Source organism: Triticum dicoccoides, chromosome 4B (genome assembly GCF_002162155.2).
Source record: "Triticum dicoccoides isolate Atlit2015 ecotype Zavitan chromosome 4B, WEW_v2.0, whole genome shotgun sequence".
Lineage (NCBI taxonomy): Eukaryota > Viridiplantae > Streptophyta > Magnoliopsida > Poales > Poaceae > Triticum > Triticum dicoccoides.
In genome coordinates this window covers 32038317-32062175 of record NC_041387.1, presented here as the reverse complement: position 1 = coordinate 32062175, position 23859 = coordinate 32038317, and the positions used below count along the sequence as shown (strand labels likewise).

Genomic DNA, 23859 nt, shown 5'->3' with positions numbered 1-23859 from the left:
CGCGCCCTTCCTCGCCAAGCTCCTCCCCTTCCTCGCCGCCGCGCCCGCCTCCCCCGCCCTCTCCTCCGCGCTCTCCGCCGCGCTCCTCGCCGCGCTCGACGCCGCTGACCCCGCCTCCGCGCCGCTCGCCCGGGCCTTCCTCTCCGCCGCCGCCGCCAAGCCCCCGCACCTCCTCCCCGCCGACACCGCGCCCGTCGCCCAGCGCCTCTTCCTCGAGTTCCCCGGCTCCGACGAGGCCCCGCCCAGGGCCAAGGGGAAGGGCGAGGACGCGGCGGGGGAGGAGAATGGTGGGATCAAGGAGGCGGTGCAGAGGTTCGAGGGGGAGCAGATCGAGGCCCTCGAGCGTAAGGAGGTCGCCTTCAGGCTCATCGTTCAGATGCTCGGGGGCGAGGGCGGGCTGGAGGCCGACAAGGTTGCCAAGGTCAGGAATGCCGCCGCATGGCAGGTCCGTTCGCTCACGGATTTTCTCAAGGTGAGGCGGTGTCTTCTCTTCTCTCCCTTCATCTGTATGTCGCCTGTCGGTGTCTGCATTCGCATTTGCGCGTGTACATGGTTGAGCTAGATGTTTGCTTGCGGTCTGATCATGCTTGAGGTGATGGCTGGCAGATTAGGAAGCGGGACTGGAAGGAGCAGGGTGCACAGCTGAGGGTGAGGATAAACACCAAATTATCGTGTTGCCAAGCTGCGGTGGTGGTTCTGGTCCGGAGTGTCTCGGTCTTGGACGCTGACAGCAAAGCTTCCAAGGATATGCTTCAGCAGACTCTTGCTTGGTTCATCGAAGCCACCAAGTCGTGCATCCTCTCATCCTGGCGAAAACTCAAGATTTGTGAGGAGCTCTTTTGCACTCTGCTCAATGGGATCAGCCAGATAACAGTCTCGCGTGGGGGCCAGCTCCTGCCGGTTCTGCTGATTCCCTTGAAACCGCTTGTTGTCAGCACATGTTCGCAGGTATGTTGGTCTCATGCTTCTCTTGTTTGGACTACTGATTTTTTTTTATGGAGGTGTTGCCTAATGTGAAATCAATCATTCCCTTGCAGGCTGACATGACGGGCTGTAGCCCTGGCGCTTTGTTCGAGGCAGTGGTGAAGTTGAGCTGTGAGGTCATAGAGTTTGGCTGGACAAAGGATAGGGCTCTAGTTGACACATTCATTATGCGTTTAGCTGCATATGTTCGTGAACGGAATGATTATGAGGAAGAGGTATTCTTCTTAATTTTTGTCACCACATGAAAATTCCATGCCCTAGTAAGGTTTCCTGCAACCCTTAGGGCATAGCTGCACAAGCCAACCTTACTTGATGTCACTTTGCGCAAGATGCTTAAAATTGTTGCCAATCAGCACGTGTCAGTCACATAAAATGCTTGTTTATATACAAGTTACCATGCCAGCACATTGAAGAACCGAGAACTGAAAAGCGATGTTTTCTGAACTTATCACCTCAGCAAACAGCTAGAAGGTCATGCATTTGGTGCTCTCAGTCCGCCTAAAATCTTCAAAAATTTCAAGATACTACGATGCATCATTTGTACAGTTATAACTGTGTTTACTTTTTCTGTATTTGGGTTAGACTAGACAATATTGATGCTATCTTCTTTCCTACGAGGCCATAAACTTCTTTATGTTGTGGTAGACTCATGACCTGTGAGTTTTCAATTAATCTTTCCATGTGCTCTATACCAGTTCAAAAATTAGTATTGTTTCTTTACATTTATTACATAGCGTGTTGTCCATATTTTTTTCATTTTGACTGCCAATATTCATGGTTGTATGGTAGTAAAAATAATAACAGATTTATTATTAGGAAAGTGATTTTAATCACGAACATTCTGGTGACTGGTGTCATTTTCCTGTGGAAAGTTGTCAATCTAGATATTAATATATATGGCACTGGTCATGTTAAAGAAGCTTTTACCTGTAACTCTTCTTTCTGAACTGGAGGGGATAATACTAATATGCCTACCAGATAAACTTTTATTCTGATAACCTGGATTCTCCTCATTCACTAAGATGAAAGATAACGAGAAGGCAGTATCAGTCATAGGTTTGCATGGCTTTCATAAAACATGAGTATCCAGCTAGTATTATGTTTGCGGTAAAACTCCAATCACTTATGTTTTTTTCCTTTTTCTTCTTCCAAATTTAGGCTCATGGGTGTTTTAGTGCTGTAAGCAAAGAAATGGATAGTCATATAGCCTTCTGCTAATTTAATCCAACCACAGAAATCTGGAAGCACCCACCCTTAATTTATTTCAACCTAGTAATAGTATGCTGCATTATTTGGGTGCATGGAGAAAGTTGCAGCGTCATCACCTGATGTGCTGGTAGGTTATATATCAAGACAATATTCCCCATGGTATCAGAATAATTTCCAGCAGCAAGCAGAACAAGCTACATGATCTTTGTTTTGATTTTGCTAGTTGAGTCTTTTGCGATGGATCTAGCACATTTTGGAATATCTCTTCTACCAGAGTCGCTGATACATGATATGGCAGATTACAAGCACCATAATTCTGCCCATTGCTTTGTTTTACTGTTGAGGGTGGGTCATTCCGAAATTTAGATTCTTGGAACTTGGAAAATGTGTTCTATGCAAAAATTAAGCTTCCCTGCTGCCGTCAGTCTTCCTTTATGGGACTTACACTGGCTAACTGTAGCGACTAAAGATATGCATCACGGTAGCATGATTAACTGTCAATGGCTGGTTGTTTACTGAGGCATGAATCTATTGCAGGATGGTAAAGGAAAAGACACAGTTCCGGTGATGCGACTTAATGTAGTACGCCTTCTGGCTGAGTTGTGTGTATGCTTGAAAAGATGGGAAGTTGTAGACATGATCTTGCCCCTTTTCATTGAACATCTAGAGGAGGGTGACGCTTCATCTCCAAGTTTATTGCGTCTAAAAGTATGGAATTTTGTCTCTTACCCATTAACATACTTACCATGTGTCACTTTTGATGATACTGTTTCAAGTTTAAGCAAAAGCATTTATGGTAATCAATTAATTTAAACTACTGCAGTTGTTAGATGCAATATCTCGTGTGGCATGCTTGGGTTTTGAAAAATCATACCGTGAGAGCATTGTATTGATGACAAGAAGCTACCTGGATAAGGTTAAAGCTGTAGGAGCTGCAGAGAACAACACATTGCCATCAGAAGCAACAGCTGAGCGAACAGAGGTCTGTGATGAGTCCAATAAGAAATTTACATTATATACTATCATAGAGTTGTAATTTTGATTCATGTTCCATGCTAACTGTGTCAACAAAATTCTAGACTCTCCCCGCAGGTTTCTTACTTGTTGCTTCCAACCTCACTAGCACAAAACTCAGATCTGATTATCGTCATAGGCTGTTGTCTCTGTGCTCTGATGTGGGGCTAGCCGCTGAATCTAAAAGTGGGAGGTGAGATGCTTTGTCATCAATCTTATTTTTCTATTCTTAAGCTAAAATATATCTTGTTTTTGAGTCTTGAATGATGTACACACTTTTTGCTAGGCGCCAATATGTTTTCTTGTATGTTTGAGGTTGTAACTCAAGACAGTTGTAGAGTTCAGGGTTGAAAACTGGACTTAAGGGAGAGTTTCGAGTTGAAAAACTGGGCCTTTTTCAAGTCAAATAACATCTACTCCCTCCGTCCCAAAATAAGTGTCTCAACTTTGTACTAGCTCTAGTACAAATTTGTACTAAGCTCAAGACACTTATTTTGGGACGGAGGGAGTATTATGGACTGGAGGTTGTATTGCTTAGATTGTGATATACTTAACTCACCATGGTGTGAATGAACGAACAGTCATGAGTGTCTGTCTCTGTTCGTTTGTGGTTTTGTATGAGTTTCCTAGGATTTTATTTTTGTTTTCTGGTTTAAATGCCACAATTTTTTTGCTAGACTCTGGTCATCGAGTATACACTTTCTACAGGTATTTTGTTTTGTAAATATGTTTTACGTGCCATCTTGATTTTAATTTTGGACTGGAGCTGTAGGGACCCTCACCTCTTGAAAATAGAAGAGTCTGAAGGAAACAATCTAGCCTTGTAGCTTTCCCTGCGAAGGTTAAATGGCTCTCATGTAAAATTATAAATCCATCTACTAATTTGTAAAATACTAACGTTGTATCACCTGATTCTGTACGTGGTATTCTTTTCTTGTACCCTCTTCATTTATCATACACAATTTTATTTCATCTCTTATGCTTGTGCTAGTTAACTGTCCGTGCTTACTGTAATTGTCATTACTGTAGGAGTGGTGCTGATTTGATGGGCCCGTTACTTCCTGCGGTTGCTGAAATATGTTCAGATTTTGATCCAGTGTCCTCTGTCGAGCCATCTCTATTGAAATTGTTTCGCAACCTGTGGTTCTATATTGTCTTGTTTGGGTTAGCTCCTCCGATACAGAACAACCAGGCATCTACAAAACCTGCTTCCGCTCCGTTAAACACTGGGGAGAGCTGTGTAGCCCTGCAAGCTGTTGCTGGACCCTACATGTGGAATAGCCAATGGTCTGTAGCAGTGCAACGCATTGCACAAGGATCTCCGCCGCTGGTAAGTTTTTTAGGACCAAAGAGCTGGGAAACAGTATTATTATACTGCAGTTAGGAGTCTGAACTTGTTTGAATTCATTTCCTGTCACTGAGCATACATAGCTTGTAATGGAAGGGGGACAGATGTGGTTCATATAATGTATACTTTGCATACAGCTCTTTGTGCTCCCCATATTATTGTTAGCTTTCTTTTAGCAGGCCGATATATGAATAAATATCATTTTATCTCTGGAAGGACTGTCGTAGGCTCAGGGAATAAACTTGGATCAGTCAATTTAACTGTGAAGTTGTAATTTGTATGATGCTTGTCTAGATGTTTTGGAAAACTTAGAAAATAAATCTACCACTTTTCATTAAAAGGGGCCTGTTTTTATTGTATTTTGTGGATATGGATACTACAATATTTGGTAAGAGTATGATACATGGGATTGTATAAATTAAAATGGTATATAATATTTACTGGAAAATTCAGAATTACTTTGTGACTTCGTATCTCACATGTATACTTTTTACATTTCAGGTTGTCAGTTCAGTGAAATGGCTTGAAGATGAGCTAGAGTTAAATGCTCTGCATAATCCAGGCAGTCGTCGTGGCAATGGTGATGAAAAGGCAGCTGTTGGACAGAGAACTGCACTTTCTGCAGCTTTGGGGGGTCGAGTTGAGGTAGCAGCAATGAGTACAATTTCAGGTCAATGTTTATTCTCTGTTGAGTGCTTTACGGCTTATGCAGATAGTTGTTTGATTCCAGAAAATGTAAATTGCCCTCCCATCAAATATAACAAAGAAACTCTAGAAACTAGATGATGCCCCGTGCGTTGCTACGGGAATTTGTAGCGCCGCATAGAAGAAGGATTTACAGTGATAAAATAGTGTAACCACTAAAGAAATATGAAAATATATGTTTATTTGAATCTTTATTGGATAGAAAATTAGTATATTTTTTGCGGGGTAGAAAATTAGTATATTGTAGTCGATAAACGCATTGCTAATGTGTTGGATTGCTAATATATTGCAAAACATCAATTAGAGTGATCTAAGTTTAGCAGGATATCTCAAAATTACCTATTTAGTTTGAGCGATCTAACATTTGTACCAACGAACTACCATCATAGTCCAAGTGAGGAAATGCAAATAAAAATATTATGAAAATGTGTGAATGTGTGTGTGTGCGCGCCCACGAGAGAGAGAGAGACCTCTTAAAAAATATAATGTTGGTATTATCCATTGTGTGCAGCCCAGGACTCCTCATTCTCCAATTTCCTCGTGCTACTGTGCCTTAAACGGACCGCAGCTGCCACGACACTGTGTTGTTTCTACATATAGTAAAAAAAAATTCTGCTTATGTCCATTGCAAATGCTACTTCCCTACCTTACCTAGGCTTGCTCCTCTACTACAACTGCACCAGATGTACACCATACACATGCACCTCGACGTAGCCTCTGTAACTGAGCTCTAGCACACCTTCTCCATCATAATCTGGGTCCATGAGCCACATCCCTACACAGTTCCTCCTCATGAGTCCAAGGGCTCTGGGAATGGAAGAAGAAAGGTGATGACATGAAGCTGATGACTCTTCATATCCTTGAAAACTCAAATGTGTACCCGCAAAAAAAACTCAAATGTGTAAAATTTTGTAGCAGATTCTGTAAATTATATCACAATTGTAGCACGACTGATTGAATAAAATCTCACCAATTGCACTGATATAAGCTCAACGAATTGCAGAGTATTAGCAGGATAGTAACAAAATTTTATTTCCGCTGTTATCTAAGGACGGCGAATTGGACGGATTGCTTACTGGATTGGTAAAGCCTAGACGATTAGACTTGCTGTAAGCATTCCCTGTTATTTAGAGATAAACCATCTCTATGAAGTAGAAACTGATAGGAAGCTCGAGTCCCCTCCTGTGGTCTGATGCAACGTATATGCGCCTCGAAGAAGAAAGGCAGACGGAAGTGAGAAGAAGCCAGAGGCCATGGGACTAATAAAATCCTGTCGTTAGCGTCTACTAATCAGTCGGTCCTAGAAAAGGTGAGAGCATGGAAGATGGGGTGATTACCTTGACCAGGACCGTGGGAGAGCCAAGGGAGCATGTGAGGAGGATTGGGCTTTATGCAGGAGCAATTTCTACTAGGAGACGAATGGGTGGCTTGACTGTTGAAGGATTTAGCGATTATAAGACTGGTCGGTTACTGAAGGCAGAAGACGAAACAATAGCTTGGCTTGGGTGACTGTCTTAAAAAGAGAAACATACTCGTACGCTGATTACGGAAGCCACGACGTGGCATCATGCAAATAGAAACGGAAGACAAGACTTGCTCATGTGGAGAGATTGCTGATGTGAGTAGGCTGCATGTAGAGATAAATCCTGTAGTGGGGATGAACTTCTTAAGTATATAGGATGAGTGTGATGCATTATAGGTACCTAAGGGCATCATTTCCAACACCGTGCATCAAACCGCCCATAAACGTCCGGACCGCACTGTCCGGACACTTTGTACCGTCCAACACCGTACATCAAACATCCGCACGTCCGAATTCCTGCAACCAGAAGCAAACCCGGGGGAGGTTTCTTTGTAAACCCCACCTCCTAGGAGGATTGTACCTGTACCTATTTTTTTTAGTGCAATGAAACGCAAACTATGTTTTTAAGGCGTCGCCTTGTCGTCGCCTAAGCGTCGAGGCGCCCCAGGATGGCAAGGCGTCTACCCCGCCTTAGACAGACATGAAGTGTACGGCTGTGGCTGCCCTAGTTGTGGCTGCTCCTGGGGCTTGGAGATGACGGCCCCGCTGTCTCCCGGCACCATGAAGAGGAGGGAGGACTGGAGGCTCCTGGCTGCCCTAGTTGTGGCTGCTCCTGGGGCTTGCTGCTGTGAGGGAGAAGGGTGGGGCCATGAAGAGGAGGGGGGACTGGTGGAGGGAGGACTGCGAAGAGGAGGGAGGACCAGAAGGGTGTGGCGCCGTGGCGGCTGTGGTGGAAAAGAAGGGAAGGAGATAGTGGAATTAGGTCACGGGGGTGTATATGGCCACTAGATGGGCTTTTGGGCCACTGGGAGGTGCATAAGTAGTGGCCCATCTCTCAGCCATTGCTCTTTTTCTAGTATTAAACTATTAATACGTACAGACGATAACTCTTTTCCTGCAATGTTTAAGGCGTCGCCTTGCCTCGCCTTATCGCCTCGCCTTGGCGCTTAGGCGTCAGAGCGGCCCTCCTCCGCCTTATGACGCTTTACCGCTTTAAAAACATAGAACGCAAAGGTCCTTTGCGTTCTCTCGAAAAAAACTTGGGAGAGGTTTGCAGACGTTCGGACAGCTGCCACCTTGGACTCCGATACACCTGGCCCGCAGAAAAGCGAGGCGGAGCCTATGCATTTGGACATTTCCTGCACTGTTTCCGCACGAAAGCCTGCCCTTTCCCCACTGTCTCCACTCTGATCACCGTCGCCACCTACTCCAGTTGCCACTCGTTTCGCCGTCCACCGTCACGATGGAGCCGGATGAGGTACCGACGGAGATGTTCGTATTCCCGACGGGCCTTGAGGCGGAGGATTCATCTGTGCTGGTTGCCCGCAAGGTCAACACGGTGACACGCACCACCCGCCGCCACAAACAGAGGAAGAGGGAGGATGCTTTGCCAGCGGCCGGTCACCCAGTTAGGCGTCCGATAAAGCATGCGACTCGGCGGGTGCCGGTCGTGCAATCTTTTCCGCCCTGTCCGGCGCAGATGATTCCGCCATATTACTTTGCCGCCACACAAGGCACCCACAGGGTTTGGGTACAGGTGGAGCCACCCCATACCTTTACCCACCCCCCTTGAGCTTACCCATCATCCTTGACTATACCCGTGGGTAGAGTTAACCATGTTTGCAAAGCATCAATTTGTACAACTCACATCCATAAAAAGCAACAAATAGTCACAATTTATAAACAACACATCATAAAGAACAACACATTTAATAAACAACTTCACTTTCTCGTAAACAACAACACATCAAAACAACTTTACATTCATAAATAGCAACACAGTGATACATTTTGAGTTCATAAATTCACGAAGTGTGACATAATTTGGCCATCCTTGTTAATATGGCTACATGGGTATATAGGTATGGGTTATACGGTTCCATACCCGTACCCGCTCTACCCGATGGGTTTCAGATTTTCCTATTTGTATACCCATGGGTAACTTTTTATCCCATACCTTACCCTAATAATAGGGTTTTTACCCAAAGGGTACGTGGGTAAAACCCATTGCCATCACTACTCGGTCAGCAGCAGCCCGCGCGTACCATCAGCGCTGGCCATCACGTCTCGTACAACATCGACCTCAACGGGGAGTACAACTTCACAAAGTCGCAGTCGCCGGCGCTTGTCCGTTCGCGGATGCCCGCTTCCACGCCCGTCGGTGCCCGGTCTCTGTTTGCCGGAATGTCTCAGCCGGGCGCGATGGTGGATGATGAGGAGGTGGCTACGAAGACGGCAAGTGGACGACTCCTGGCCGAAGGTGAACACCGAGCAGACGAACACTCAGAGGCCGGACAGCCAGCAGTCGTAGGCCCAGCCGACGCAGATCCAGCAGTTGGACATTTGATGTATATAGGGTTGGATGTCCGGCTCCGCTAGCGCTGTCCGTGGACACGTCCGGACGTGTCCGCGGACGATTAGGGTGTCCGTTTTGATGGACGGCATTGGACATGCTCTAACATGCAGGGCTGTCTCATTAAGTCCCTATGTTTCACAATATTCCTGGCAGTTTACTAGCCAAATGGCCCATATATCTATGTGCTAGTTGAGCTACCAGAATGTGCAGCCCCACAGCCCTCGTGTAGTTTGAGCAGTATATCAGGTGGAAGCCATGCCCAATCCTCCCCATCAATGTGTCTGACGAACCAGATGCCATGGCTTGACACACCTTGGTGGCCCACAACTGGCCATGCCCAATCCTCCCCATCAATGTCTGACGATCCAGATGCCATGGCTTGACACACCTTGGTGGCCCACAACTGCTATACTGGATGACGTGCAGAACATGACAAAGATCAAAGAGCTGGGAAACGCTTCAATGTCCACATATTTGGATGATTGAACTAACAGTCTAACATGCAGATTTCTGCGAGACCTACAAGTGAGACCTACTAGGATGAGTTTGCATTTTTTGAACCCAAGTGAGAGAACCATAAAAGAAGGGATCCACGGTGCAATTTATTTTGAAAATATTATCACAAAGCGGGTCTTACAGAAGTTACCTGTAGAGCCAACCTCTCTTCTCATAATTATAGTTCATTATAGTGCAACAGGTACATCCTGTTATGTTCCGTTTGCTGCACTTGCACAATTTACACCTCCAACCACTGCTTCTTGCTATTGTTTTGCTCTCTACAGGGATTAACTTTCACAAGTGCAAATCTGCAGTTTAAAAGAAAATAAAAAAAATGTTCGCCACTGCCCTCCCTCTTGTTCTGAATTATCGGGATTTGCATTCCCCTGGCTTTATTCGCATGAATGGTACACATGAGAGATGGAATTTTGTGAAGTATCCCACTAATTTGTTTTTACATTATTTTTTCATTTTCAGGAGTTAAAGCTACATATCTCCTCGCAGTTGCTTTCCTTGAGATATTGCGTTTTAGCGGCAGTGGTGGCATACTTTCAGCTACATTGAATAAATCAAATAGTTCGTTCGGTTGTGTGTTTGAGTATCTGCTTACTCCCAACTTGACACCAGCAGTAACTCAGTGTTTGACGGCAGTTGTGCACAGAGCTTTTGAAACAATGTTGTCATGGCTGGTATGTTTCATACTTTAATTAGCAATCTGTGGAGAATATCTGAATATGTAATCATTTGTTCTGTTGTCTTTGTATCCCGTCATGTGCTATGTCCTCTGTTGTTTTCTGTTGAATCAAATCACTCCCTATCTCATGGCAACTTCGATTTTTATAAGTAAAAAAAGGCTTACAGCTTTCTGTTGTGAAAGAAACACACATTCTACGCCATTGTTGCATCCTTGACAGCTTTTGCCAGGCACTTACATTCCCTAGTGTTTCAGATGCATGTTGTCATATCTAGGATTCTTGTTGAGACACCCAGTTGTTAGAAAAGATGCACAAAGATGCACCGGCAGACAGATGTTTTAGTTTTCCTTTGGGCAGTATGAGACATCAAACATTACTTGCATCTTGTTCCAAGGTTTTAAATCGGCTCTAGATGTTGCATCATACTCGCTCCGTCCCAAAATTCTTGTATTAGTTTTGTCTAAATACGGACGTATCGAGTCACGTTTTAGTATTAGATACATCCGTATCTAGGCAAATCTAAGACAAGAATTTTGGGATGGAGGGAGTACAACATTAGGAATTTGATCTGCATTGGTGTTATCCGTTCTCCGTTCATCGACTTTGCATTTTGGACTGTAGTTCATCTGTCGAATTATACTACTGTTATTTTATCTTTAGAGAGATGAGAAATTTGTAATCTGTAAGGCTGTAACCGTGCACCAGATTAAGTGTATTTTATGTTCCCAGGAGGAACGTACGTCTGACATAGGCGAAGAATCTAATGTGAGAGAATCTGTTCTTTCTGTTCATGCTGGCTTCCTTATAAAGAGCATGTCACAAAGAGATGAACATGTTCGTGATTTGAGTGTTAAGTTGTTAACTCAGCTAAAGGAAAAATTTCCACAGGTTAGGTGCTTTGATTTGGCTTCTCATGTTTTAGTTATTTGTTTTGAGCCACACTGATGACACTAGTATACTGAACTTTCAGGTTCTGTGGAACTCCTCATGCTTGGATTTACTTTTAATATCTGTTCATAATGAGTTGACTTCTGGTCCTGTCAGTGATCCTGCTTGGGTTGCCACTATACGCTCACTATATCAGAAGATTGCTAGGGAATGGATAACAAGTGCTCTTTCATATGCTCCATGTACCACTCAAGGCCTAATACAGGTTCAGTCAATATAACATTATTTGGCCTTGGCTTTTTGAGCACCATTATTCTTACTTTGTATGAAGCTGATGCATGATTTGTTGTTAGAAGATGGTCATTGCCGTGTAAATGTTAAGGTTGCAGGTCACTTGTAGGGCACAGTTTTACTTTGACTGAAACATCATTGTTTTTTATTTCATTAGATATTTGGTGCAGCATGCTTTTCAGTTTGCACACTATTTTCGTAAACAATCTATACTCTTAAAGCAGTAAGTGTCGCCTCTTTTATCTATTCTTCCTCTCGCCTTGTGACTACGAAATTCCTTCTTTATCCTCGTTTGCATACCCAATTATAGTTTCTCAATACAAAATGCTTGTGAGCACCAACTGCTGGATTTTTTTAGGGTTCAGGATTTAGTCACGGCACTATACTTCTATGACAGCCTTTCTTGAATCGTTTATTGCACAAGCTTTGTGCCAGAGGCATCATTAAGCTGGCATATAAAGTTTGTACTCTTTGTTTTCCCACCACCCAATGCATATATTGATTGTTAATATTTTTAATGGTATTGTTTAGGAAAACTTTTGCAAGCCGAGTGGTGCACAAAGAACACAGCATACAGCAGATGTTGTCTCACTTTTATCCGAGATACGTATTTGTATTGGAAAGAATGATTGGAATGGCATCAGGACTGCTAATATCCCAGCAGTTATGGATTCTGCTGCAGCAGCATCAGGAGCGAGAAAAGAAGCACCTGACATCACCCTGGAAGTACTGTCAACTGCAGTAGTGAGTGCAACTGTGAAATGTAACCATGCAGGGGAGATTGCTGGTATGAGAAGGCTGTTCAGTACTATGGGCGGCTTAAACATGGGTGTGTCTCCTCCTGGTACACAGTCTGGGCAGGCCCCACAGTCATTTGATGAAGTTTTTCTGTCCAAATTTGTTCGGCTTCTTCAGGACTTTGTTGTTAAGGCGGAAAAACAACCAATAGATAATTCACAATTTCGTGAAACTTGTTCTCAGGCTACAGCATTACTTCTTGATCATCTGGTAATTTGTTTGCACCTAGGTGGTTTGTTACTTCCTTAGTTCTTGGCTTTGATTGTATTCTAATGTGTAATACAGGTATCTGATTCTCGAACGAATCTGGAAGGGTTTTCTCAGCTTATACGACTTCTATGCTGGTGCCCTGCTTATATTTCTACCCCTGATGCAATGGAGACTGGAATTTATATCTGGACGTGGCTAGTTTCTGCAGCACCTTCTTTAGGTCCTCTTGTGCTTGCGGAACTTGTTGATGCATGGCTGTGGACAATGGATACAAAACGTGGTTTGTTTGCATCTGATATGAAGTACTGTGGGCCTGATGCAAAATTGAGGCCACATCTTATTCCTGGTGAACCTGAGGCACCACCAGAAAAGGATCCAGTTGAAGCAATAATTGCCCATAGGCTCTGGCTCGGCTTCTTTATTGATCGCTTTGAGGTTATAACCAGACTTTTTCATTGTTTGCCTTGTGATTTTCTACAGTTGTTTTCTTTGCCTGTCTAAGATGTTGTGCATGCAACCAAACTCCACTTGTTCTTATGCTACAGCTGTTGAACCTTATATGACAATGTATTGTGATGTATAATTTGCGTGTTCAGTTTGTGTCTTGTTTGGATCATGACAGACACCGCTGAAGATCTACTGATATACTATAACTCATGACTTTCTTTTAAACCCGCTGCTACAGAGAGGGGTTCTTCACACGTCTATTTTTACAGACCAAATAATATGGAGGGAAATATGTGAGGGAGAAGAAAAACAAATAATGCATAAGAAAATTCTGCCTTTCTAAAATAATTTAAAATAAGGAAAGTTGCAGTTATATAAAGGAAATTTCTCCCCTGGTATTTACTTGTCACCTATCTCAGGATTAATTTATCTGGTGTAGAACTTCTATATTTGACACCAGTCAGCGCCGAATAATAAACAGTTTAAATGGTTTCAGTTCTCCTGTTGGCAGAAGTATATGTCGATTATACCACAAGTAGTATCTAAATTTTCATTAATGCGCCGAGACATGCTTCAAACTGATCAGAATTGTACATTTTGTATATAGGGTTATCCGTAGGGTAATATTTTTGTGTTTATGGTCTAGCGGTACTTTTGGTAGTCTGCAAATGTGTTGCATTTCTAAACCACATCTTCGCAAGCAATTAAGTTACTACTCCCACCGTTCTGAAATATAAGGTGTATTAGTTTTTCAAAAGTCAAACCTGTCCATGTTTGACCAATTTTCTAGAAAAAAAATCAATGTATGCAATACCAATTTTTTATAATTTGATACATCATGAAAAGTATTGTCATAGTTTATCTATTAGGTATCGCAAATGTTGATATTTTATTCTATAATCTTGGTCAAACATACAAATGTTTGACTTCCATGAAAGTTGATGCACCTTATATTCTGTAACAGAGGGAGTATCATTTAATGCCCTGATATTTTTTCTTGTGGAACTAGAATCTTTAACATTCCATGAGCGATTGATTTGTTCTCTGCATATTATCAGCAAATGCTGCTTACCCTCGTACTACGTCTTCAAACCATCTTTATGTATGTACTAAAAGTGCAAAACTTGATGTCTTTTATCGTCAGTACATAATTAAAGTTGCTTGCATTTTTTGTGGTCCAAAATAAGAGTCGCCTTGTGATGTTCTATAGGATAAAATGAAGATTCATTATTGACCCTTTGTGCAATGTTTTGATTGATTCCTAGCTAGGTCTCATACATCCGCTGTTCTCTTGTTGTGCTGTTTAATCAGCTACCTTGTGTGCGTGTTATTTAAACAGGTGGTTCGGCATGATAGCATTGAGCAACTTCTACTTCTAGGCCGTATGCTGCAAGGGATGATGAAGTCTCCAACTCATTTTTCTCACCATCCTGCTGCTACTGGCACTTTCTTTACCGCGATGCAACTTGGTCTGAACTTTTGCTCGTGCCAGGATCAATTTAACTTGCAGAAATGTAATATGGGGCTTCAGTTGTTAGAGGACAGAGTATACCGGTAATAATCAATTCGTTACACAGTTTCCTTGTCTTACTATATTGCTCTTCAGTGTATTTTACGATATTTCTGCTGCAAAATTTGGTTTGCTGCTTTCTATATCTTTCAATCATATTGGTGCAAATAATATTTATTTGGAAATCATGTTAAGAGGAAGATGTCAGAGTCAATTAGGATGGGAAGGTTGGGAATAAAGGGTGTAATTAAGAGAGAGATAATGCATTTGAGAAAGACGAGAACTGAATGCCACATGATTCTCAAGCTGACTAGATACCACAACGCTTTATACTGTTAATTACATGAGATTATGAGCAAACGTGCAAGCATTAGCAAGTTTAGGGAGTTGAGAAGATCATTCGTCACAAGGTGGATAGTAGTACTATACAATTGCTACAGTTGTTAAAAGTTACATTGGTAATTCAACAAAATACTTTATGAACATGTGATTAGGACACTTATCTCTTGTTATTAGCTTGATACTGTGCAGTTGAGTATTCTGTATGCGTCGTCTACCTCTTCATTAAACGTGTTAATGTAATATTCAAAATTTGTTTTTATGCGTCGTGCTTATGTAATGATATGCAAGTTTGCATCTTTTCTGTTTCCTCCCATTATGTTATGGTACCTGATAATATAGTTTGCTTGTCCTGTCTTTTCTTGCAGTGCTGCTTTGGGATGGTTTGCTTATGCACCTGAATTTTATGAGTCTCCAAACAAAAGTTTTGCTCAGAGAGAGGCCCAGTCTGTTTCAATATTTGTGCACAATCTGCAAAATACCAGTTCCACTGATTCTGGTTCGAAGCCACAGGGACGTGAAGGTGAACTTAACACGGTATGATAGTCCTCCTCTATCTCTCTGCCCTTCCCCACCGAACATAAAATGCATATCCAGTTGTCTTGTGCTTGTGATATAAAACACGGGGAGATAACTTGGTGGAGAGAGGAGAGCTTCTGGGAGGGAGAGGGAGGAGTGTGGCAGGAGGGAAGGTGCGCCACAGAGACAGAAAGAGAGATGGCTACCAGTTTATTCTTTTCTTGGTAAAATTGAACTAGATCGACTCTACTTATAGGAGTTTTTACATATGATGACCAATTGAATATTGAATGCAAGCAGTAGATAAAGATGGATTGTTGAATGTGACTAACAAAGTAATATATAACCTAATGCATGGACCTAATTTGCTGCTACGCTTAATAAGTTAATATTGCTGTTGCTGCCCTCCTTGCATGCATGTGCCCATTGGGGTGCTGTGGCATTCACTTCTATTATCTATGTGAAAAGCTTAACATTTCTCTTGTTTTCTCTTGGTGGCAGGCGGATCAGATCCACCCAGTGTGGGGTTCTGTGGATAACTATGCAACTGCGAAAGAAAAGCGTAAGCAATTACTTTTGATGCTTTCTCAGAATGAGGCGGACAGGCTTGAAGTCTGGGCACAACCAATAAACACAAAGTAACTACTACTGTGATATTATGTTATCTATTGTTTCTTATTTGTGTTATGAGTTTAAACTCACATGTGTTGCATATTATATTCTGGGCAGAGACACATCAACATTTCGTGGCAAAATTAGCTCAGACAAATGGATTGATCACTGCAGAACTGCTTTTGCTGTTGATCCTCGAATTGCACTCTCTATGCCTATGAGGTTTCCGACAAATGCAACATTGCAGTCTGAAATTACTCAGTTGGTACAGGTATGGTTCTTGCCTATAGCTGCTGCCTTTCAGATATAGTTCTCCATTGTGTCCCTTTCTTCACATTTAAGTTATTTTTTGGAATATCTCCGCATTTCATCTATACTGCAGGCATTCATTCACAGGAAATGTAATATTTATCTCTTGTTGCATTTCGCAACTTGATGTTAGCTGAAGATGTCATCTTTCATACTTATCTACTCTTAAAGATTTGTAAATTAGTCAGGGAAATGTAGTCATGAATATACTTAATTTAGAATAACATGCAATAATGTTAATCACTGCCTAACCAGAGTTGCCACTATTTTAAGGGCATTGCTGTGATCTGTTTGCCCCCATGCATTATGTCTTATTAGTATGTAGTCAAATGGCAAATCAGAAATGAATTAGTTAGGGTATCTTGAATGTATCAACTACAGAAAAATGTATAAGTACAAGGATAGATATGTGACAATGTTATGTTGGCTGCCTTACCTATGGAGGTAAAATTCATATTGTGGTAAAATGACGAACTGGCAGTTATGTCTTGTTAATCATGATACCTAATATAACATACTGCTGGCTTGGGCTATTATGGTTTCAGTTTCTTTTGGGTGTGACATCTGGATATTTAAATGGCATGAGAAAAATCTTATCTGAGGATAAGTGCACTGTGTGATGCTTGCACTCAGCATTTTCAGCCTTTTATTTTCTTGTCATTATCTTACATTTTTCTAGATTACTTTCCCCTTACCTTTAACCATAGTCATTAAAACCGAACCAGACCGGTTCAACCAGAGCCGAAGTACTGTCTGGTCTGGTTTGCTAGGAAGACCGTCGATCAGACTCAGTTTCAATGATTATACTTCAATACTGGAAGTTTGTAACTAGTGGATGCTCTCACATTATTAAGCTTATGCTTCAATGCATGTGACCATTAAATGAAGCGTCTAATGTGCTTCATCCGTGTTTAAAAATAAGTGCTTCATTCTATATTGAGCATCTTTTAGCCCTACCAACTGTTCAGTTTCAGGGATAAGGGTGAATTGCCATATCATTTTTTTTGTCTTTGCAGACACACATACTGGAGCTCCGTACAATTCCTGAAGCATTACCGTTTTTCATCACTCCAAAGGCAGTGGACGAAAACTCAGCACTGTTACAGCAACTTCCACACTGGGCTCCGTGTTCTGTTACGCAGGCATTGGAGTTTTTTACCTCTCCTTATAAAGGACATCCCCGTGTTATGGCATATGTTCTTCGTGTCATGGAGACTTATCCACCTGAGACTGTCACCTTTTTTATGCCACAGTTGGTACAGTCTCTCAGATACGATGATGGGGTGAGAATTTCTTCCATGTGTTTCTATCAGTGCAGACCAGAAAAAAATACTACCCCCTCCGATCCAAAATAAGTGTCGTTGTTTTGAGTTTTGAACTAACTCGACACTTATTTTGGATCGGAGGTAGTAACAATTAAATCTGCATTTTGATTTATTATTCCTTGTAGAAGACATGCCACCTTCTTAAAAATAATAATGTGCTTCTCTTTTTTTCCTTGCCTTTTATCTCATCAGAAATTAGTTGAAGGATACTTGCTTGGAGCTGCTCGAAGAAGTAATATATTTGCTCACATCTTAATATGGCATCTGCAGGTGAAATTATTTAGTTTGTATTTTCTATATTTCTAAAATTATGGGAACTTGTATTTGTTCAAATGAAGATATAAATTTTATTTTATTCTCTAACATATTCCTACTGGGAAATTCTTCGCTGACTTTATTGTTCATTTGCAAACTGGAAATTCCAGGGGGAATGTGAGGAAGATGACAATGAAAAGGAAGGAGCTGCCCCAAAGGTACAACACCTTGTCATCTTTCTATAGCTGGAATCTTCCTTTCATTGTCCTTTGGGTTTCAAAGTATCCTGTTGCATTACCCAAAAAATCCATTACAGCCCCTTTATGGAAGTTCCTTGTAACGGTTGGTTCCCCATAAATTAATAAGCTTGAGGGACAGCAAGAATGTTAGTTTGTAATCAGGATTATGCTTATTTGATAAGGCACCTGAAAGATTTTATGAAATGTTTGTTTACTTTTGACTCATGCGCTTCATGAAATTAACTTCCATCATTTTTGCAAGTAAAGCTGTTGTAGTGGTGAATAAATGATGGATTGAACAGTTAAGTCGTGCAATGTTATTTTGAATGGGAAGAATCCATATTATATTCAGACTTACAGTAGGCATGAACATAGGACTCTATGTCTTGTATGTCAGTCGCCCTGTTAGTCTGATGCTTTTCTGTTTTGTACGTACTGTATATGGCCCACCCAGCACCGAGGATCCCCGTGATCTCTATATATCTAACTTGCTTCCAAGGCCAAGTGCCTCTTCTAGCCTAGTGCACAACATTTTCTGAGTAAAATCTTGTCTTGGTCATTTCTTATCTTGTAACTTAGTCATAGTAATGTGTGCTGTTTTGCCAAAGCACATTGCAAGCTTTGAAGGTAATGTGTATAATGTTAAACATTTCTTCTTTTTTTCAGCCCAATGCATTCCAGTCCTTGCTTCCTGCTGTTAGGGAGAAAATTGTTGACGGTTTCACTCAGGAAGCTCGGGACATGTTTGAAAGAGAGTTTGATTTTTTTGACAAGGTCACCTCGATTTCTGGTGTTCTTTTCCCTCTCCCCAAGGAAGAGCGAAGAGCTGGTATTAAAAGGTATTTATAGAAATTTCATTCTTGTGTTTTGTTGAAGAACTAAGACCCTACTACCAAGAGAACTTCTTCTCATCTGGAAATTTGTGCTAGTGAACTCATCATTTTGAATTCTTCATGCAGGGAGCTGGAGAAGATTACTATTCCAGGTGACGACCTCTATCTACCTACTGCAACAAACAAGTTAGTACGGGGCATACAGCTGGACAGTGGTATTCCTCTCCAGTCTGCCGCAAAAGTTCCAATAATGATTACTTTTAACGTGATTGATCGTGACGGGAACCCAAATGATGTAATGCCACAGGCTTGCATTTTTAAGGTAAATAATTCTTTTGTCGCAATGAAATCTGCGCAACTAATTTCTTTCATGGGCGTAAACCTATAATTCTGGGTCATGTGTATTTATCTATTATTATGGGAACATAAACCTCAGCTCACATTTCCGTCTTTGGAAGGACAATGAGATTGCTGACTCCATACCAAGGTTTTACCGATGTGTGCCTATATAGCAAGGACCTGGAAAGCTTAGTGTTGATTTTCAAATCATGTCATAAGCTGATGGCCAGCATAATTGAAACCACTGTACAACCTGCGGCAGTTGGGAACAGTCTTCTCAAGTATGATCAGAGGCTCCCATGGGAACTGTACAGTGTTTTTTTGGTGTCTTGCATCCTCTTGATACAAAAACGTACAGCTTGAGGTTAGGAAAAAAAGAGTGCTAAATTTGTTGAGGTACATCAATTGTGGTAGGAACCTTGACCTGAGAAATATCTTCACCTCTGCAAAATCGGGTGGGCAATTTTACAAAGTTACCACTGAAAGTTCCCACCATGTTTCAGTCACATTGTTCACTGCTGATAATCTCATTATTAGTTTCATTTCATTGTCACCTGGGTACTTATACGTGATATGCAACTACTTTTCGCATGTTCTCTAAACAAGTTACAAGTGCAGACTGCAGACACTCACACCACCACACCCATGCACACGCGCGTGCATGCCCTACTGAAACATATGCTTTCTGGGTGCAGTTGTACACAATTTATTTTTTAGGCTTGATTACAGCCTTTCTGTGCTGCTGTCGTGGTTTTGTGCAACTAAAAGCTACTCCCTCCGTTCGGAATTACTTGTCTCGAAAATGGATGTATCTAGAACTAAAATACGTCTAGATACATCCATTTTCGCGACAAGTAATTCCGAGCGGAGGGAGTAGCTATCAACATGGCTCATTTCTCATTCTGATTTTGCTGGCAACAGACCGTAATAGTTCCTTTGACATGACAGTTAGTAAATACACTTTTATCATTGCCACAATATTGTTATCATGTGGACTATAGGTAACATGGTGAAATACTAAAATGACCTTGATTAATTGCGTCATTATGACTTACACCATAAACAATATTGTAGGCATAATGATAAAGGTACACAAATTACTTCGGTCGAGTGTAAACTAATTAAAAGTGAGGTCAAGTTCATTTTAGTTGACTTGTAGTTCAGGACTTTGAAAAGGTAGTATGTCTACGACGTCTTTCCGATAATGTTATAATTTTTCATCCGATCCTGGTAATCTTATATTGTTCACTGTGCTTGACAGTTCTTACAAGCAACTTTTTATGCTATGTCAGGTTGGTGATGACTGTAGGCAGGATGTGCTGGCCCTTCAAGTTATTGCCCTATTAAGGGACATATTTGAAGCAGTCGGATTAAACCTGTATCTCTTTCCCTATGGTGTTTTGCCCACTGGCCCTGAACGAGGCATAATTGAGGTCAGCATAGACCTGCAATTGTTTCATTTTTCACCCTATGGACTACGGAACCAACTAGTGGTCTTGGAAAGAGTTATTGGCTGTTGTTCTTGCTTTCCTGTATGGTTCATACATCTTAACCTGAGCATGCTGCAGGTTGTCCCAAATACTCGGAGTAGAAATCAAATGGGTGAAACAACTGATGGTGGTTTATTAGAAATATTTCAGCAAGATTATGGCCCTGTAGGGTCACCTTCTTTTGAAGCTGCACGTCAAATGTTTATTGTTAGTAGTGCTGGATATGCTGTTGCCAGCCTGCTTCTTCAACCGAAGGATCGGCATAATGGCAATCTTCTCTTTGATAGGTTCTAACTTAGTCCTATATAATTAATTGACCGCGTAAAGCTGGAATTATCACTTAACCATCACCTTGCTTATGCAGCCAGGGGAGACTAGTTCATATTGATTTCGGATTTATTTTGGAGATTTCCCCTGGAGGTAACATGGGGTTTGAGAGTGCACATTTCAAGCTAAGCCATGAGATGACTCAATTGCTTGATCCATCTGGAACTATGAAGAGTGACACCTGGAATCAGTTTCTCAGGTATGCAATTTTTTTCACAGTTCTAGCAAACTGTAATTGGGAGTGACTCTTTAAACTCCCTCTGTTCCTATATATAAGTCTTTTTAGAGATTCCAGTGCGGACTACATACGGAGCAAAATGAGTGAATCTACACTAAAATATGTCTATATACATCCGTATATAGTCTCAATTGAAATCTCTAAAAAGATATACTCCCTCTGTCCCAAAATATAAGAACGTTTTTAACACTACATTAGTGTCAAAAACGTTCTTATATTATGGGATGGAGGGAGTATTTAGGAACGGAGGGAGTATAGGTTAAGGGCCAGCACATCATGTCTTTGCAATTTATGCAAGTTTGATACACTTTTTCCACCACGAGGGTGAGGGAGCTAGGCAAGAAAGTCATGACCTATGTAGATAAAATTATGCATAGAAACTATAGGTTGAGACATTTTGTAGAGAAAATTATGCCTAGAAAATGTAAGGGGAGGGAAACAAAGTTGGGCGACCTTTTGTACATAAAGTTATGCAAACTGTAGCTATCCCTCTCAGTATGAATTTGTGGAGGGAGATTGTCCGTCTGCAAACTTTCTATGTTGTTTGGAAAACGATACTGAACACTATATGAAGCGTAGTTTGTAAGAATCCATGGACTGCATTGACCTTCACCTTGCACTGCATTGTTCTGATTACAATGTTGTCTGTCCAGACTGTGTGTCAAGGGATACCTAGCGGGAAGGAGACACATGAATGGCATTGTAACTACAGTACAGTTGATGGTGGACAGTGGACTCCCTTGCTTTAGCAGGGGAGAGCCCATTGCTAATCTTCGGAAGCGGTTTCATCCAGAGATGAATGAGCGCGAGGCAGCCAATTTCATGGTACGGACATGTGTCGATGCCTACAACAAATGGACCACCGCTGGGTACGATTTGATTCAATACTTGCAGCAAGGTATTGAGAAATAGTTAATTTCCCATTTTGTAAATGGTATGGGTCGTGTACATCAATTGTATGTAGCACACTAACTCCAGCATGTAGAGTTATATTGAGCAGTTCCTTTGTACCGAGAGAACTGAGAATGTATGTTTAACAGAGGTGTGATGTATTTTCCTATTGAAAGACAGTCTAGCTACTCCTAGTAAGTAAGCCCAATAGTATCATCAGTTCACCGGGTCTTTTTGTAACAGAGCAGCAGATTCAATTCTTTGTCTTCTGCAGTCCATATATTTGTTTCTTGATTTTACCACGTCGTCGACATATTCTCTGGATGAGGTTGTGCAATTTCATCTGTCACTTTTTGTTTTGTTTGAGAAGGATTTGGTATGTCATTTTTCTCCCCGTCCAGAAGTAGTGTAAGATTTTTTTTTTTGACAAAATACCACAATTTCATTTGCGCTTTGACATAAATATTGCACCTGTGTCTTATTTGATGTACCTACATCTCATCCAGAGATGCCACTAAGAATATATATTGCCTTTCTCGCGTTCATTTTTGGTGGCCCTGTTATCCTAGTTTTAGGGGCATAAGAACTTTCGCTGCTGGGCTTTCTCTCGCTGTCTTTGTTAAAGGGAATATGATGGTCGTTCTTTTCTCCTCCATATCAGTAGTGTGTGCTATACTTCGGTTGAGTCCTGTTTAATGGAGAGAAGTTGGAATCTTTTAAACCAACATGTAGTATTCGACAAGGAGATCCGATATCCCCTTACCTCCCCTTACTTGTTTTTGATAGCGGCAGAGAGCCTTTCGTGCCTCTTAAAATTCAGTTCTCAATCGTCAGTGCTCAGTGGAATTAAGGTGGTGCCGACAGCTTCGACTGCCACCTTCTCTTTGCAGACGATAGCCTGTTGCTATTCAGGGCAAGTGAAGAGGGGGCTACAATGGTATCAAACCTATTGGATATTTATTGCAACGCTTCTGGTCAAAGAATAAATCAAGATAAGTCATCAATCTTTTTCAGCAAAGGGTGTCCATAACAGATGAGGCAAAATATCAAGTACATCGAGTGAACGATATTTGGGAATGCCTACGGATGTAGGGCAGTCCAAGATGGGCACACTTAAATACCTTAGAGATCGAGTCCGGGAGAAAGTCAAGGGATGGATGGAGAAACTCTTATCCTCTATTGGTAAAGAGATATTGATCAAGGCCGTTGTCCAAGCTCTGCCAGTGTTTTCCATGGCTTGTTTCAGGTTACCCCAAGGTCTCCGTGAGAACATCACATCCATCATCCGCCAATTCTGGTGGGGAAGTAAAGTGGGGAAATGAAAGCCGAGTTGGATTGCATGGGATATCATGGTGAGACGAAAGCATCTTGGGGGTCTTGGCTTCCGTGACATGGAGATCTTCAATTTAGCTTTACTAGCAAGACAGGCTGGAGAGTGCTGAGCGAACCAAAATTTCGTTTGTGCTTTGACATAAATATCGCACCTGTGTCTTATTTGATGTACCTACATCTCATCCAGAGATGCCATTAAGAATATATATTGCCTTTCTCGCGTTCATTTTTGGTGGCTCTGTTATCCTAGTTTTAGGGGCATAACCACTTTCGTTGCTGGGCTTTCTCTCACTCTCTTCGTTAAAGGGAATATGATGGTCGTTCTTTTCTCCTCCA

At 41.7% G+C, this 23859-nt stretch overlaps 1 protein-coding gene across 1 annotated transcript in view; it reads left to right on the top strand.

The window, feature by feature from the left end:
- LOC119292463 (phosphatidylinositol 4-kinase alpha 1-like) overlaps positions 1-22493 on the top strand; it is a 23141-nt gene extending 648 nt beyond the window's left edge. Inside the window, exons 2-27 of the mRNA XM_037571297.1 lie at positions 20-472; positions 607-948; positions 1038-1199; positions 2731-2901; positions 3017-3175; positions 3273-3400; positions 4237-4537; positions 5057-5225; positions 10114-10325; positions 11061-11219; positions 11302-11484; positions 12042-12518; positions 12594-12953; positions 14305-14519; positions 15183-15351; positions 15835-15971; positions 16063-16216; positions 17271-17537; positions 17772-17849; positions 18005-18052; positions 18740-18912; positions 19033-19228; positions 20538-20678; positions 20814-21022; positions 21100-21261; positions 21954-22493. Of these exons, the coding sequence (XP_037427194.1) occupies positions 20-472; positions 607-948; positions 1038-1199; positions 2731-2901; positions 3017-3175; positions 3273-3400; positions 4237-4537; positions 5057-5225; positions 10114-10325; positions 11061-11219; positions 11302-11484; positions 12042-12518; positions 12594-12953; positions 14305-14519; positions 15183-15351; positions 15835-15971; positions 16063-16216; positions 17271-17537; positions 17772-17849; positions 18005-18052; positions 18740-18912; positions 19033-19228; positions 20538-20678; positions 20814-21022; positions 21100-21261; positions 21954-22212 (5484 nt within the window). The 3' untranslated portion in view covers positions 22213-22493. The remainder of the gene's footprint in view (positions 1-19; positions 473-606; positions 949-1037; positions 1200-2730; positions 2902-3016; positions 3176-3272; positions 3401-4236; positions 4538-5056; positions 5226-10113; positions 10326-11060; positions 11220-11301; positions 11485-12041; positions 12519-12593; positions 12954-14304; positions 14520-15182; positions 15352-15834; positions 15972-16062; positions 16217-17270; positions 17538-17771; positions 17850-18004; positions 18053-18739; positions 18913-19032; positions 19229-20537; positions 20679-20813; positions 21023-21099; positions 21262-21953) is intronic.
- The last annotated feature ends 1366 nt before the right edge of the window (positions 22494-23859 follow it).